Source organism: Maylandia zebra, linkage group LG23, assembly GCF_041146795.1.
Source record: "Maylandia zebra isolate NMK-2024a linkage group LG23, Mzebra_GT3a, whole genome shotgun sequence".
NCBI classification, from domain to species: Eukaryota; Metazoa; Chordata; class Actinopteri; order Cichliformes; family Cichlidae; genus Maylandia; species Maylandia zebra.
This window is the reverse complement of record NC_135188.1, coordinates 29,964,120-29,979,113: the sequence shown is the minus strand read 5'-3', so window position 1 is coordinate 29,979,113 and position 14,994 is coordinate 29,964,120. Positions and strand designations below refer to the sequence as shown.

The 14,994-nt window shown below is 40.9% G+C and overlaps 2 protein-coding genes and 1 non-coding gene across 9 annotated transcripts in view; 1 reads left to right on the top strand and 2 right to left on the bottom strand.

The window, feature by feature from the left end:
• The window catches only part of LOC101479692 (FERM, ARHGEF and pleckstrin domain-containing protein 1), a 70,203-nt gene extending 66,035 nt beyond the window's left edge, over positions 1-4,168 (bottom strand). For 3 of the 5 annotated variants that reach the window (XM_076880207.1, XM_076880209.1, XM_076880208.1), the window contains exon 1: positions 3,898-4,167. The gene's annotated coding sequence lies outside the window, so the exon portion shown is untranslated. Of the gene's footprint in view, positions 1-3,897 lie in introns of all 5 variants that reach the window. The other 2 variants (XM_076880210.1, XM_024798819.2) reach the window with 2 other exon arrangements.
• Positions 4,169-4,660: 492 nt separating this feature from the next.
• On the bottom strand, positions 4,661-4,734 carry trnai-aau (transfer RNA isoleucine (anticodon AAU)). The gene has a single exon. It is a non-coding gene; the product is annotated as a tRNA-Ile (tRNA).
• A 277-nt stretch (positions 4,735-5,011) lies between these two features.
• The window catches only part of LOC101479218 (N-chimaerin), a 30,738-nt gene continuing 20,755 nt past the window's right edge, over positions 5,012-14,994 (top strand). Inside the window, exons 1-4 of one of the 3 annotated variants that reach the window (XM_004570128.4) lie at positions 5,012-5,095; positions 5,433-5,530; positions 11,283-11,321; positions 11,440-11,495. In XM_004570128.4, the coding sequence (XP_004570185.1) occupies positions 5,512-5,530; positions 11,283-11,321; positions 11,440-11,495 (114 nt within the window). In that variant the 5' untranslated portion in view covers positions 5,012-5,095; positions 5,433-5,511. The other 2 variants (XM_004570129.5, XM_012924377.4) reach the window with 2 other exon arrangements.

Below are 14,994 nucleotides of genomic sequence, written 5' to 3'. Positions count from 1 at the left end.
TTTTAAAGAGTACTTAGCATAAATATTAAGCAACCTAACTAATAGGGTTCCAACTCCCAGCAACAACAAAAATAAATAAATAAAAAATAGGGAACCACCCTTCACGCTCCACCTCATGATGCTTAATCGACGTAATCAACCTTAATTTGATGCAGTGTGAAAAAAAATACACAGAAATCAATTATTTTTCAAGAAATATTAAATAGATTCAACATCTTTCTTCAACAAAATTGCAGACTGCACAGATGGTACCTTCCCAAAGGAAAAAGTACTATAACTTACTAGGGTATATATATTAGACTTAACAGTTACTATATACAATAATGGACTTCTATACATTTTACATCAGATTAAAACTTTGGGTGTAAGATTCAGATAAATATTAAATAATTAAAAGCTAGACATTTTAAATGAGAATAAGAAAGAAAAGTATGTCTTTGTGCCCTCTTTTCCCTGTTAATGCCCTATCGGCCCCCCTGGCTAAACTTTGCTAGATCCGCCCCTGCACAGTTACCAGTGTCAGCTACGTAGAAAAAGATCCTGGAGTAGAAAGTAATAATAAATAAATTCTAACAACAGCTGATCAAGCTTAAACGTGCTGCTGTTGTTCAGCCGCTGGTTTCCTCTGTCTGGTGCAAAGTGGGCCAAAAGCAAACAAGAGACACGGACTCGCACAGAAAAGCCGATCAGCTGATCATTTAAGCAGTTTCACGATTGAAGTAGCAGCAAGAAGAGGCAGTCGCTCGTTAAGCTTAACGCAGGAATGCTTTACAAACATTCAGAGATGGACTTACACACTTGCTTTACTTCTCTCGGGGATAACTTTGTCGGAGATGAAATGCCGGGTTGCTAGCGAAGCTCCACATGCTATCCAGACCACCGACAGGTCCCGCATGCCACAGCCGCTCTATCACGTGATGCATACTGCTCCGACGTGCTAATGTTCTGAGGTGAGTTACAGCGTGTTGCAAGTTTTGTGAGGTGCTTTCGTGATATTTAATGGATCGGATTACATTTTTTATTTTTCTCCGATATCCGATCCAGTAATTTAGGTCAGTATCGGACCGATACCGATACGTAATATCGGATCGGTCCATCTCTAATACGTTGTAAGTTTGGGCTACAGAAAAATTTCCCATAGCCACGTATGCTTTGCATTCTGGGATGCAGCAAGGTACTATAGAAGTGGAAAGGTATGTATAGGCTAGCAACTCGCAGTCAAATGAAAATGTAAATTCTACATGTTCTCTAATAGGAGATCAACACAGGACCCTTTCCCTGCATTTACTTTTGTTGCTCCCCTCTCCGGACACATATGGCCAATAACATTCTCATCTGGTTTGTAGTGATGCATTTTATGTCTGTGAAGGTTCTCAGTCATCCAGGTCATCTCAGGAATTCGCATGATAAGGTGGGGCCAGGTTTCACAATGAACTCACCCGAAACTCTGGCTGATTGGGACCCACACCCAGTTTCACACCTTGGCTAAGGCGATTAGAGGATCATCAGGGGGTCCTTTTGTCCCTCTGTGGGGGGTTACTCCCACTAGGTTTATATCTGGGACTCTCCACCATTTGACCTTAGAACTGAAGAAGCTTCTCGGATGAGAGGTGAAACGTCTTCAAGTAACTTAAAGAAGTCCAGACGCTTTTCTTTGCAAGCTCCTTTGACTGTGATGCATTTTAGTTCACTTGGATTCTACTCTGTGTAAAAAGAAGTCAAATTACAGGGAAAAGCTACAAGTTTACAAACTCATCAACTGATTTGAATCAGAGTAAAAGAACCATTGGATGTGAAAACTAAGGGTTATATACCAGGGACTCTCCATAGGTTGTTATAGAACTAAAGAAGCCTCTTTCTTCCAAGAGGCTTCTTTACTTTGGTATGTGAACATGAAAACATGTTCACATACCAAAAGAACTCTATTTGCCTTCTTTCCAAGTACTTGAGACATAGGCTCTAGTGGTAAATATGTTTGAATTATTCCCTACTTAGCTGTTCGCATACCACTGTATCAGGATTTTCTTGGATCAGAACCTCCAACTTCAATGTTAAAATTGTTGAATTTACAGAATTACAAGCAACATAAATCTTTCACAAAAACTGTAAGGAATATATTGTTAAAAAATAAGCCCAAGAAACTGAACTGGAGTCACTGATCACTGATACTTCTCCATCATGTCAGAAGCTCTTTTTTTAATGAATGACAAATATTTGACAAATGACATGGCTTTTTGTGTGTTACCCCTAGTTCATGAAGTCTGCGCATCAGTGTTGGTTAGAGCTGATGCTTAACAGATATTGTGTCTGTATGACATGCCCTTAAACTCTACAGATGCATCTTGATAACAGAGCTATTTAGAGCTAGCTGTTAATTCAGTTCCAAAAAAAGCTCCAAATAACTAGCACTGGGAACATTTTTAAGGCTTAAAAAACAGTGGCTGATGTTATGTTGCTATGTCCATCTTTTGGTGACTACACATGCACGCAACTATCAGTCAGTAGGTCAGTCGGAAGGTGCATACTGAGCATTGTTTTGTGCAGAAAAAAAAAATCCCTGTGTGTTCTGGTGAGGGCATCCTGAGTAGCGACATATGGTGAGAAGGTGTGGAAACAGCTAAGCAAGTGGATCTTGCTTCCAGATTATGTCCCATATATTTACACCCACCCCTAACCCCACCCCCGAAACTCACACAATAAAACTAATACATGCACTAAGCCAATGAACACTAAAGGGGATCCATTACCTGACAGTGTTGTTTGTTGTGTACATTTTCACTCTGTGTATTCTACATGAGTCGAGTGAAAAATGACACCCAAGCCGACAAGCATTGGCGAGGGTGAGATCAAGGCTATGACACAGCGAGCCCGCTACACCTGCGCTCCTTGACAGATCAGTGGCTGGGCTTGACTCCACCAAGGTGACACCATCCACCTGCTGAGCCATTAAGCTGCTCTACTGCCCTCAGGAGAGATTGTATTGTGTGTGTATGTGTGGGCAAGAAATGGAGTGCAACATCAACACCACGTGGCAATCAATACCATGTCATACTGATTGCAAAACCAAACAGGCAGCATTTCCACCTGAGCACCCAACCATTGTTGATCATGGATGCTGACCCTGTGACCTCATGCTGAAAGATGGAGGGGGTCCAAGAAGAGTATGTGTCTCTCAGAAATCAATAAAGGGAGGGGATTTGTTTACCAGCTGATTGTGACACCTAAAAGGTGCACACTGTGAAAGGGGGATTGTCTCTGAGAACACCAAAGATCAACTAGCAGCTTTGTTAGGTGCACGCGCACGCACGCGCACGCACACTTCGACGAGCCACATTTAGAGACGTACTCATACAGTACAGAGTACAGTTGGCAGAGAGAACCCTACAATGTGGGTTAGCAGAGTAATCCTTTAGCCCAGGGCAAAGATGTCAGTAGGCCAAGGCAACCTGCTCACAGTCCAGGGACTGAGCTGGTGTGTGCATGTGTGTGTGGCATTATTAATACAAAATACTGGAATTACTAATAAAGTGGAAAATATTCAAGATTAAAGTGTTAAAACTATAATAATCTTGAAGTTTTATGTAGCAGTAATCGGAGGAGCATATCCTCGTCTATCTTTAAGCTTACAGTAACAGAAGCTCTGCTGGACCTCCTAAAGCTCAGCCGATTAGGAAAACGAACAGACTGGTGGCTGCAATCGAAGCGAGCTTAGACTTAAGATATCGGACTCATCGCGCTTAACCCACTGTTGCATTTTAAAAAAGCAACGACTCCTATTCCTAGAAACTGGTCTACATAATGCAGTAAAGGTGTCTGAATCTGCACCTACTGTGCGAGGAATACCAGAAACACTGCGTTTAAGCTCGCTTCACAATCCGGATGGCACGGTTTCCTTACCCCCCCTCTTCCTCCAGGATCCACTGAATGTGCGTCCGTGAGAGCTTTTTATGTCCACCGCAGATGGTAAAATCCACGTTGTAAGTTTTGAACGCGGTGCTCCTCTTGCTTGCAGCTGAACCGCTCCCTCTCAGGTGGGACGTGGTTTGTCCGCGGCAGCCATTCAGACAAATGTGGGAAGCCGCGCACTGAGCTTTCTACTGGAACAATAAAGAGCAACACACACCGCCTCCAGCGCTCCGTGCGCCCCGGCACTGGTGGTGGTGGTGTCAGGGAGAGAAAATGCAACTTGGGCGGCTCAGCAGCGCCATCGCACGGCCTGAGTAAGGTGTTGGCCATTGGTTTGTTTCTCACAATGAGCACTTTACAGCCTATTTAACTTAATAGAGATTCAAATTATTCAGGCCCCAGAAAACAGACTATATCAGAATATAATAGGAGTAAAGTAAACATTGCTTAGATTAAAACATTTGAATTTTATATCAATATTGAAGATAATCCAAAATTACACAATGGGTAATGGGAAATTACAGAATTACACAACTACTAGTAAGGACTACAACACAATGGAGACTTCATACAAATTTTTCACTTTAATTTGACAATTTTTACAATTTAATGTCGAATTTTTTGAGTTTTTTCTATCATTTCACCTAACAGCGATGGTTTACATTCTTTTTTTTATTAGGTTGAAAAAATGATTTGTTATAATTAAAATCAAAGGGGGTTTTTTGGGGGAAAAAAAAAAAACAAAAGCTGGAAATGGCCCGTACGGGGATCGAACCCGCGACCTTGGCGTTATTAGCACCACGCTCTAACCAACTGAGCTAACCGGCCACGAGGCTTTCCGGCAGAACAACTGTTTTTATATGTGTACCATATGTACTGCTCACGAAAGCGGTATAAATTGGTTGAACAAGCTCATATTCTTGTGGTTGGTTCTCTCTTTCACTTTTTCATTGCACTTGTCGCATTCCACGACAACCAATAAAAGCAAATAATAATTCTACGAGGCGAAAAGAAAACCTCAGCCCCACATCGACGACGTCTTTCTTTGCCACGAAGCAGCATCAGCCAGGTCTGTTGCCATAGTTACGAGAGAGCGAGAGAGCGACAGAGAGAGAGAAAGCGAGAGGGAGAGAGGGTGAGACTGATCACGTGACCCAGCAAGATGGCGACTATAATGTAGAATGGGGATGTGAGTACCACGTCTTATTGGCTAACCTTTGGGCTACTAAAACCAGCGTGTGTTCTCACATTGTTGGGAGCCGTGTTTGTTGCACTTTTATTTTGCTACGAAGCAAATGCTTTGTCTTCACAGTGTAACTTTAAAAGAAAAGGGTCCACCAGCGCCGCCTTATCCTCCAGGACAGCCTACCAACTAAAGTGAATCCGCTAACGTTAGCTTTCTTATATACCGTGGTTATCTGTTATTGTGGCTGATTACTCAGCTGGTTTTACTCTGACCCGGGTAGCTCACCTCCAGCTGCGGCTGCACTCTCACCTTGTTCCGCTTGTGTCCTCTTCTCTTTCAGGATTTAAACTGAGAGGGTGGAAATTTGGATCTGTTGCCTAATTGTTCATCATCATCATCATTATTATCTTAGAATCAAGATGGCCCTAAATGTCTTTGGTAAGCAGCATCTCACAGTACACGATTGTCCCTGGAATGTCTTATGGATTTAAGAATGGTGTGTTAATTTGTTTATGATTAACTTCCAATCTGTTGTTTAAACATGTTGTTTAAAAATGAAAAGTGGTCAGTGGTCGTATTCACAGAAGTTTCAAATAGTAGACTTGATTTAATGAAGAAAAATCCAGATCCTTTAAATAAGGAAAACTAGTATTGCATTATAGCCATAAGTGGTTCAGTTTGCAGTTATAATTATTATTATTATCATTATTATTATTATTAATTCTTTATAGCATTTCTTATGGACTCCAGGACACTTTGTTTTTAATTATGGTTTGGTTTTTGTGTTGTTGTTTTTTTAACAAGATGTACTGTCTACCATCTTTTGCAATCAAAAGTATGATCTGAATGCACTGTTGTGCCAAATATATTTTGCTTTTCCAAGACAAGCTCTGTAAATTCTCTACAGGCTCCTCATGTTCGTCTTTCTCATCTTCTTTTTTTCTTTTTCTTTATTCATTTTTATTATGACTCACATAATATGTGCAATATAAATATGTCAAATCTGAGGCGACTGTTGTTGTGATTTGGCGCTATATAAATAAAATTGAATTGAATCGGTGTAGATAAGTATTCCCATTATAAGTAAAATTTCCTTCAAAAGTAAAAGTCATCGTTCAGTGGTTTTTATATACATATATATTATATTATATTATCCATCCATCCATCCATCGTCATCCGCTTTGTCCGGGGTCGGGTCGCGGGGCCAGCAGCCTAAGCAAAGAGGCCCAGACCTCCCTCTCCCCAGCCACCTCCTCCAGCTTGTCCGGGGGAATACCAAGGCGTTCCCAGGCCAGCCGAGAGATATAATCTCTCCAGCGTGTCCTGGATCCACCCCGGGGCCTCCTCCCGGTGGGACATGCCCGAACCACCTCAGCTGGCTCCTTTCGATGTGGAGCAGCAGCGGCTCTACTCTGAGCCCCTCCCGGATGGCCGAACTTCTCACCCTATCTCTAAGGGAGAGGCCAGCCACCCTTCGGAGGAAGCTCATTTCTGCCGCTTGTATCCGCGATCTCGTTCTTTCGGTCACTACCCACAGCTCGTGGCCATAGGTGAGGGTAGGGACGTAGATCGACCGGTAAATTGAGAGCTTCGCTTTTACACTCAGCTCCCTCTTCACCACGACGGACCGGTGCAACGTCCGCATTACTGCAGCCGCAGCCCCAATCCGTCTGTCGATCTCCGGCTCCCTTCTCCCATCACTCGCGAACAAGACCCCGAGATACTTGAACTCCTCCACTTGGGGCAGGAACTCATCCCCGACCCGGAGTGGGCACTCCACCCTTTTCCACCTGAGAACCATGGCCTCAGATTTGGAGGTGCTGATCCTCATTCCCGCTGCTTCACACTCGGCTGCGAACCGTTCCAGTGCGAGCTGGTTATATTATATTATATTATATTATATTATATTGCTGATGTGCCCCTGGTAGCTGTAATAAACAGCCAAGCTCTCAGTGTTGCAACTAGCTCTACATATTGATAGTATTTTAATGATATGATATATAATATCATAGCCATCAGTGGTTTCACTTTATTTTATTTTATTTTTCATTCCTTTCAGGACATCAGACAATCCGCTAACAGCTCGTATTTGAAATGTGACTTTGTTAAGAGGTCATAAGCGTTTAATCTTTAGCAACCCGTTGTATTTTAAAGTTTGCTTTTTTAATGTAAATATACGAGGCAATTTACTGTAACCCTTATTTTCTGAATGTAGCAAAGGGCCAAGTGTTTCTTACATGTGTTATGAAGGAGGAAAAGTGCCCATTTGTTGTTGCAGATGCCGGGAGTGTGAACAGTCCGTGTGTTTTGTCTGGGTTCTTGTTAGTTTGTGTATCTTTGAGCCTGTGTTACCTCAAGAAAAGGAGGGTGAGACGATTGCCCGGGGAGGATTTGGAGTTATTTTGAAGACAGGATACCGAGACGACAAGTGTTGAATAGATAAGGCTTGTAGAGTGGCCTCTGTACACAAGGACAGGAAGCGGACTGTTAGTTTTACCCATGCAAAGAAGATGGAAGACGGAATACATTTCTGAATTGGCAAGATGCTGACAAAAATATATTTTCGAGGCCTGGGTTAAAGAGGACCTTTTGTACTGATTTCCAGTTTCAAATTTTTGGTCTTGGATTCTGCTAAAGTAGCTTTGCATGGCCTAATGTTTAAAATAAGCTTAATTCATCTTATGATTTGCCTTCACACAGGACCTGAACAGCTATCTAAAACTCTCCACTTTAAGCTAACTTTCTGCTATTGGCTGTTGTTCAAAAACAGCAGGTATCTCCTCTCACTGACATCACACATCAGCCGAAAAGCTCAAACACTGTGTTCAGAGCAGTCCAAACCCTGAGCCTTTGGCTCACAGGGATTACTGTACACATACTGACCTCATAATTTGAAACTCTGTAGAAGCTGTAACCCTATATATGTGACACAAAATAGGGGTCCACTTTAAGTATTTTAATTTAGTTTTTGTTAGATGTTCAGTGTAGGATTTCTTAATTATTTTCACAAACGATATTTTTGATATGTTTATTTCCACTCTTTTTGTACATACAATCTAATTGACTGTTCAAAGCAATATGTGAAATATTACCTGCTATACTGCAGAAGTTATGTGATATAAGACAGTTTTGCTGAGCAAACGAGAAAACTACTTTTCTCAGAGTGCTTTGAAACAAAGCTAGCTAATTTAAGCATTACTAACTATGGAATCATCAAAAACAAGCTTTACATAGCACTGTGAACATGACACTTTATAAATCACATCTCACTTTTCACAGCATGAGTCAGATAAGCTATATCTTTAATGGTTTGTATACAATGGCCAGTAACTCAGTTCAAAATTGCTATGCTTATTTTTTTTTGTTTTGCTTTGGAGTTGTCTGTTTTTGTGGTTATGTGTAAATGTATAGGTACATTTACATGTATGCATATAGGCATTCTGCTACTGTAAATAACCTTATAAAATATTTATTTGTAGAAAGTGTAGGTTCGTAAGATTTTCTTCTTCCTGCATCTTTTCGCCTTGGTTTATGCGAGGATGTTTTTATATGCTAACTCAAGTGAGACACAAGGACAGGACTAAAAAAGAGTGAAGAAGCAGCCAGTGTCCAAAGGAAAACTTTGAAAAAGCTTCAGAAATCCTGGACACCAGATGAAAAGATGAGGAGTAACTCAAAACCTTTGCTCAGTGCTGTGAATATACACAAAATGCCAAACTCAGAGCAGAATAAGATATAAACAAAGCGAATAGAAACTGCAGTATAATGAAGTACAAAGAAGCAAGACATCATTCATTGCAACTACGTGACTGATTCCTCTTTAACAACCTGTTTTATGCTTTACGGCACATAAAGGATAAAGTAAACAGCATGTCGTAGTGACCGATGATGCCTTTGTCATGCTTATGTAACAAGACTCACTTTGTCCCAGTACAAGTGGAAGTGTTAAATCTCATTTCTGTTGGGAATTGAGGTCATTGCAGTAACAACACATGCAATAGATGTAAAGTGCATAATTTAAATGTGTACATTGGGATTTTACAGGCGCCACAATGGGTGTCTTTGAGTAGAAGTGCTCAGCAGCTCCGCAAGAGTTCACCCAGACTCCACACCAGCGCCTGGGGCCAAAAGTGTTTCGGTTTTAATTAGAGATGGCACGATACCACTTTTTTATGTCCGATACCGATATCATAAATTTGGATATCGGCCGATACCGATATGAATCCGATATAGTGTGTTTTTTAATCAATAAAACTGTTTTTTTTAATATCTTGCTTTTTGTATAAGTTCATACTCAAGTTAAAAACAAAACAAAATACTAAAGCTATTCTGTTATACCTGTATGCAAAAAATGCACTGCACCCAAAATATTTCATAGTTCAGCAAAACTGATCAATCTAATAAACTTAAACTTGCTCCATCCTCCCTATTCTGGTATTTTAAAGAGTAAGCAACCTAACTAATAGGATTCTAAAACTCCCAGCAAAAAAAAAAAAAAAAATAGGGAACCACCCACCCTCCACCTCATGATGCTTAATTGACGTAATAAACTATAATTTGATGCAGTGTGAAAAAAAATGCACAGAAATCAGTTATTTTTCAAGAATAATTAAATAGATTCAACATCTTTCTTCAACAAAATTGCAGACTGCACAGATGATGAAGTACTATAGCTTACTAGGGTATATTAGACTTAATAGTTACTATATACAGTAATGGACTTCTATACATTTTACATCAGATTAAAACTTTGGATGTAAGATTCAGATAATTATTTATTAAAAGCCAGACATTTTAAATGAGAATAAGAAAGAAAAGTATGTCTTTGTGCCCCCTTTTCCCTGTTCGTGCCCTATCGGCCCCCCTGGCTAAACTTTGCTAGATCCGCCCCTGCACAGTTACCAGCCGTCAGCTACGTAGAAAAGGATCCTGGTGTAGAAAGTAATATTAAATAAATTCTAACAACAGCTTATCAAGCTTAAACGTGCTGCTGTTGTTCAGCCGCTGGTTTCCTCTTTCTGGCGCGAAGTGGGCGATAAACAAGAGAGACGGACTCGCGACAGAAAAGCCGATCAGCTGATCATTGATCAGTTTCATGATTGAAGTAGCAGCAGCAGAGGGAGAGATAGAGAAGCAGTCGCTCCATATATCGGTTGTTAAGCTTAACTCTGGAATGCTTTACAAACATTCAGAGATGAACTTACACACTTGCTTTACTTCTTTCTGGGATAACTTCCTCGGAGATGAAATGCTGGTTTGGTAGCGAGGCTACAAATACACACAGCCGCTCTATCACGTGACCCGTACTGCTGCTACGTGCTACGGTTATGAGCCGAGTTACGCCATGTCGCAAGTTTTGTGAGGTGCTTTTTTGATATTTAATGGATCAGATTACATTTTATATTTCCCTCCGATATCCGATCCAGTAATTTACGTCAGTATCGGACCGATACGTAATATCGGATCGGTCCATCTCTAGTTTTAATCACATTCGCTAATACTACTGTCAGTGTTGTTTATGGTGTGTTACAACCGAATAAAACTACAGGGGAACACTGCCATGATGTTGATATCCATCTACAATTAATTTCACACGGCCTGAGGAAGGGAGGGGAGCTGACAGTAAAAGCTAGTGTGAGGGTAACAAAGATAAACACTGCACAGCTCATTTAAAAGCAACCACGGTATAAATGAATCTTTCACAGCATTTTATGCTTCACGGAGTAGATTTATTCATTAAGCCACTTAGTCGCCAATTATGCTCTGTGTGGTTTCTGCTGTGGAAAAAACTTAATCCATCACTCTGATGTCCCAAGGTAATTGCATACAGACTAGAAAATAAAGCAGTCATGCTGTCAGTGTTGGAGCGTAGATTTCTGTGTTTGTTTGGCTTGTTTGCTTCAGCAATTTCAAGGCTTAGCTGTGTGAGTGCCCTAAAATCGTAATGCTCTTCCCTGATGTGATTGTAAAACATTTGATTTTTGTCTGTACATTAAGCTTCCCCTTTCTTTACGCTGGTCTAATGTCAAAGAGATAATGACTTGATCAATACATCCGCATTCTGATGCAGTTATATGTTTAATGAATTAAAATTAAAATTTAGACACAGAGCTGTTGCGTCACTGTCATGTTTTCTCCACATGGGGGTGCTGCATTAAAGGAATTAAATGAGAGCTTTCTGTGTCCTCAGATCATGATGAATACAGGCCACCAGTGTGGAAATCCTACTGTAAGTATCAATATACCTTTTGTTTGTTTGTTTTTTTCAAACATACCTAAATATTTTGTCTTCTTTGTTTTCAATGATTGTTTGATGATTTTATAACATGGCCTCTTTCCCGTCACAGTGTATCAGCTCCAGCAGGAGGCACCTCACCCACGCAGAGTCACCTGCACCTCTGAGGTGAGAGCACATGTCCTTATTATCAACCAGCACATTCTAGCACGTCTCATATTTTGAAATCCGCTTTTTATCTGTGTCATGTTGCAGTGAAAAAACATCAATAGATCTGCTAGATACACACGAGGCTTTGCTCAAATTCTTATCCTCATTGAACTCGTCTTCAAATGCAAAAGTAGTTTTTCTTCTCTAACATGTTTTCTACGGTCAGCTCAACAAGACAGTCACACTTGGAGCATAGTTGTCAATTTTATTGCATTTTAACTTGCAGTATTTTGTGGTGATGTTTCTCAATCCCTTTATCTGGATAAACCTTTGCTTCTTTAAAAGTTAAGGTTTCTGCAAGTGAGATTTTGAATGTTAGCAGCAGAAAACTATTTGATAACTATTTAAATCCATTCCCTATGCTTGTTTTGGTAAGTGGTCCAGCATTGTGTCCATGTTAGCATGTTGGTCGCCCCCAAAGTTTATAAAGAACACAAAAGTGAGTCAGGTAGGAGCACTAACTAAATTCTAAACTAAACGTTCAGCCAGTTCACCAAAAGAAAAAAAAAAACTTTATTCTTTTCTGCGTTTGTGTGTCTGTTTCTGCATATCTGTGCATATTCTAAGTGCCACAGAGTAGATACTAGAGATGGACCAATCTGATATTACGTATCGGTATCGGTCCGATACTGACGTAAATTACTGGATCGGATATCGGAGAGAAATGAAAAAAAAAAATGTAATCTGATCCATTAAATATCAAAAAAGCACCTCACAAAACTTGCGACATGGCGTAACTCGGCTCATAACCATAGCACGTAGCAGCAGTACGGTTCACGTGATAGAGCGGCTGTGTGTATTTCTAGCCTCACTAGCAATCCGGCATTTCATCTCCGAGGAAGTTATCCCAGAGAGAAGTAAAGCAAGTGTGTAAGTTCATCTCTGAATGTTTGTAAAGCATTCCTGCGTTAAGCTTAACAACCGATATATGGAGCGACTGCTTCTCTATCTCTCCCTCTGCTGCTTCTACTTCAATCATGAAACTGATCAATGATCAGCTGATTGGCTTTTCTGTTGCAAGTCCGTCTCTCTTGTTTGTTTATTGCTCACTTCGCGCCAGAAAGAGGAAACCAGCGGCTGAACAACAGCAGCACGTTTAAGCTTGATAAGCTGTTGTTAGTTAGGTTGCTTAATATTTCTGCTAAGTACTCTTTAAAATACCAGAATAGGGAGGATGGAGTAGGTTTAAGTTTATTAGATTGATCAGTATTGCTGAACTATGAAATATTTTTGGTGCAGTGTATTTTTTGCATACAGGTATAACAGAATAGCTTTAGTGTTTTTTTTTTTGTTTGTTTTTTTTTAACTTGAGTATGAACTTATACAAAAAGCAGCAAGATATTAAAAAAACTGTTTTATTGATTAAAAAATACACTATATCGGATTCATATCGGTATCGGCAGATATCCAAATTTATGATATCGGTATCGGTATTGGACATAAAAAAGTGGTATCGTGCCATCTCTAGTAGATACACAAACATGGTGAAACAGAGCGCGGACAGACCCATATCGTGATGTTGGGACAGTGTTTCCTACACATAGACTTTACTTGGGCAGGCCATCCATGTATATTAAAGCCCAGTACTTTGTGCTATCCATATCCCTTCCTGTCTTGTATTTTTCTGCTAGCGCTTTGACCGATTCGCTTTTGTGGAGCTCCTTGATGATTGTTTATCTGCGCCTCCTGAGTCTTTTGTCACATAGTCGTACTGTCTCAGACCCCAATATGCTGGTCTGCAGCTGGTTGCTGTAATCATTGTTTTGCAATAGTGACCTGCTGCAAGCTGAACAGTGCCACGACAGTAGACAGGTAAAGTTACAGTCCATGCCTCATACTTCATTTTATGCTTGCCCTCTGACCTGCTATCACAACAAATCTAGTCAAGTTCAGTGTATGCTACAGTGTGAGTGTTGGATATAGCTTGCTCTAGTTGTATTGGTGTTCTTCGTGCAGCTGATGCGATAGCACTTAACTGAAACAGGCTTCCGATAAATGACATACTACATGGGCTTAATTATGGGGCCAGGCTTTGGCTCTTAGGACACCTGGGGGGAATTTAGCAATGAGCTGGGCTGCAGTCCACTGGAAGCAGCTGAGCTCCAGCGTGACATCTTGTGGTTCTGCATGTATATAGCATGTGAAGCAGGTGATGAAGTCTACATGTGTACTTGTTGTACTTGCTCTTACTTCAGAAAACTGCTTCTTTCCATGCTTTGGTAAGAACCCGCTGTTCTGTTAAAAGTTTTAGAGCGTATGGGCATGTGTCATTATGGATTTTTCAAGTGAAATCTACTGAAATCGTGCAAAGGACTTCAGCTGTAAGTTTGAGACCCCTTTACCCTGAATCTCTAGCATCAGCATAGTTTCTGTTCTTGGTTTTAATGACAGTTGAGTGTGATAATAACCAACAACAGAAACCTTATTGGTGTAGATCAAGTCTGGAGTAAGCATGTTTGTCTCCTCAAAGAGACTGCTGACTCAGCTTGTACCAAGGCTGATTGTTTTTTCTGCTGCACTTCACCTCTCAGTTTTTTTCAGGGGCGACATTTGTCAAGCTGTCTTTAATCTAAAGTTGTCAGCCGGCACTATATCATGCTCTTATTATGTTTAGCTTTGGTATTATTAAGGCAATCTAACAGGATTTTTCACACTCTGTCCCTGCCGTACTCAAAGCTGTTCTGCTTCGTTAGCAGAGGAACAGGCATAACAGGATAGATGGGAGAGATCAGAAATTATGTTGTGCTAAAGGTCACACGCTACACTAATCCAGAGCTACACAAAGGACATGAAAAAACCTCTTAGCGTCGTGTTCCAGCTGATCCTCATCCTCTGAAAATGCAGGCTTGGTGCTTCACTTGTTAAAGTAATATCCAGTTATTCCCACAAACGAATTCACTTGTAACAGCTTTATTTAATTATTACAGCAAACTGAAGTGTGTTTATGTCTTAGTTAGTGGTGGAGTAGTTTATTGAGAAGAGGTTTTGTCCTAGCCCAGGGCACGCAGGTGGTTTGGCATGATGCTGATGTCCACTAAATGCCACGCAGCAGCACATCTGCTCAGCATGGGTTGGAGAAATCCAAGGGGGATTAATAAAGATGGATGGGGGGGTTGTACATCTGGTTTTTGCGTGTAAAGACAGTCATCTTAGGGTATGATGGGAGGATAGTAGGCTGTGTGTGTGTGTGTGTGTGTGTGTGTGTGTGTGTGTGTGTGTGTGTGTGTGTGTGTGTGCGCGTGCGTGCGTGCGTATGCAAAATGAGCAGCTGTTGTGTCTGATGCCTTGGTTTGGTAGTCACCGCTGACCTATTTGAAGCAAGCAGAACCCCCCCCCCCCCCCCCCCCCCCCCCCACCAGCAGCCCCACTTTGTCTCCTGGGTGTGCAGCCGTATGTGATTTAATGATGCACCAATAAGCACTTATCTGCTGCTGGTACTTTTGGTACAATTTGTGGT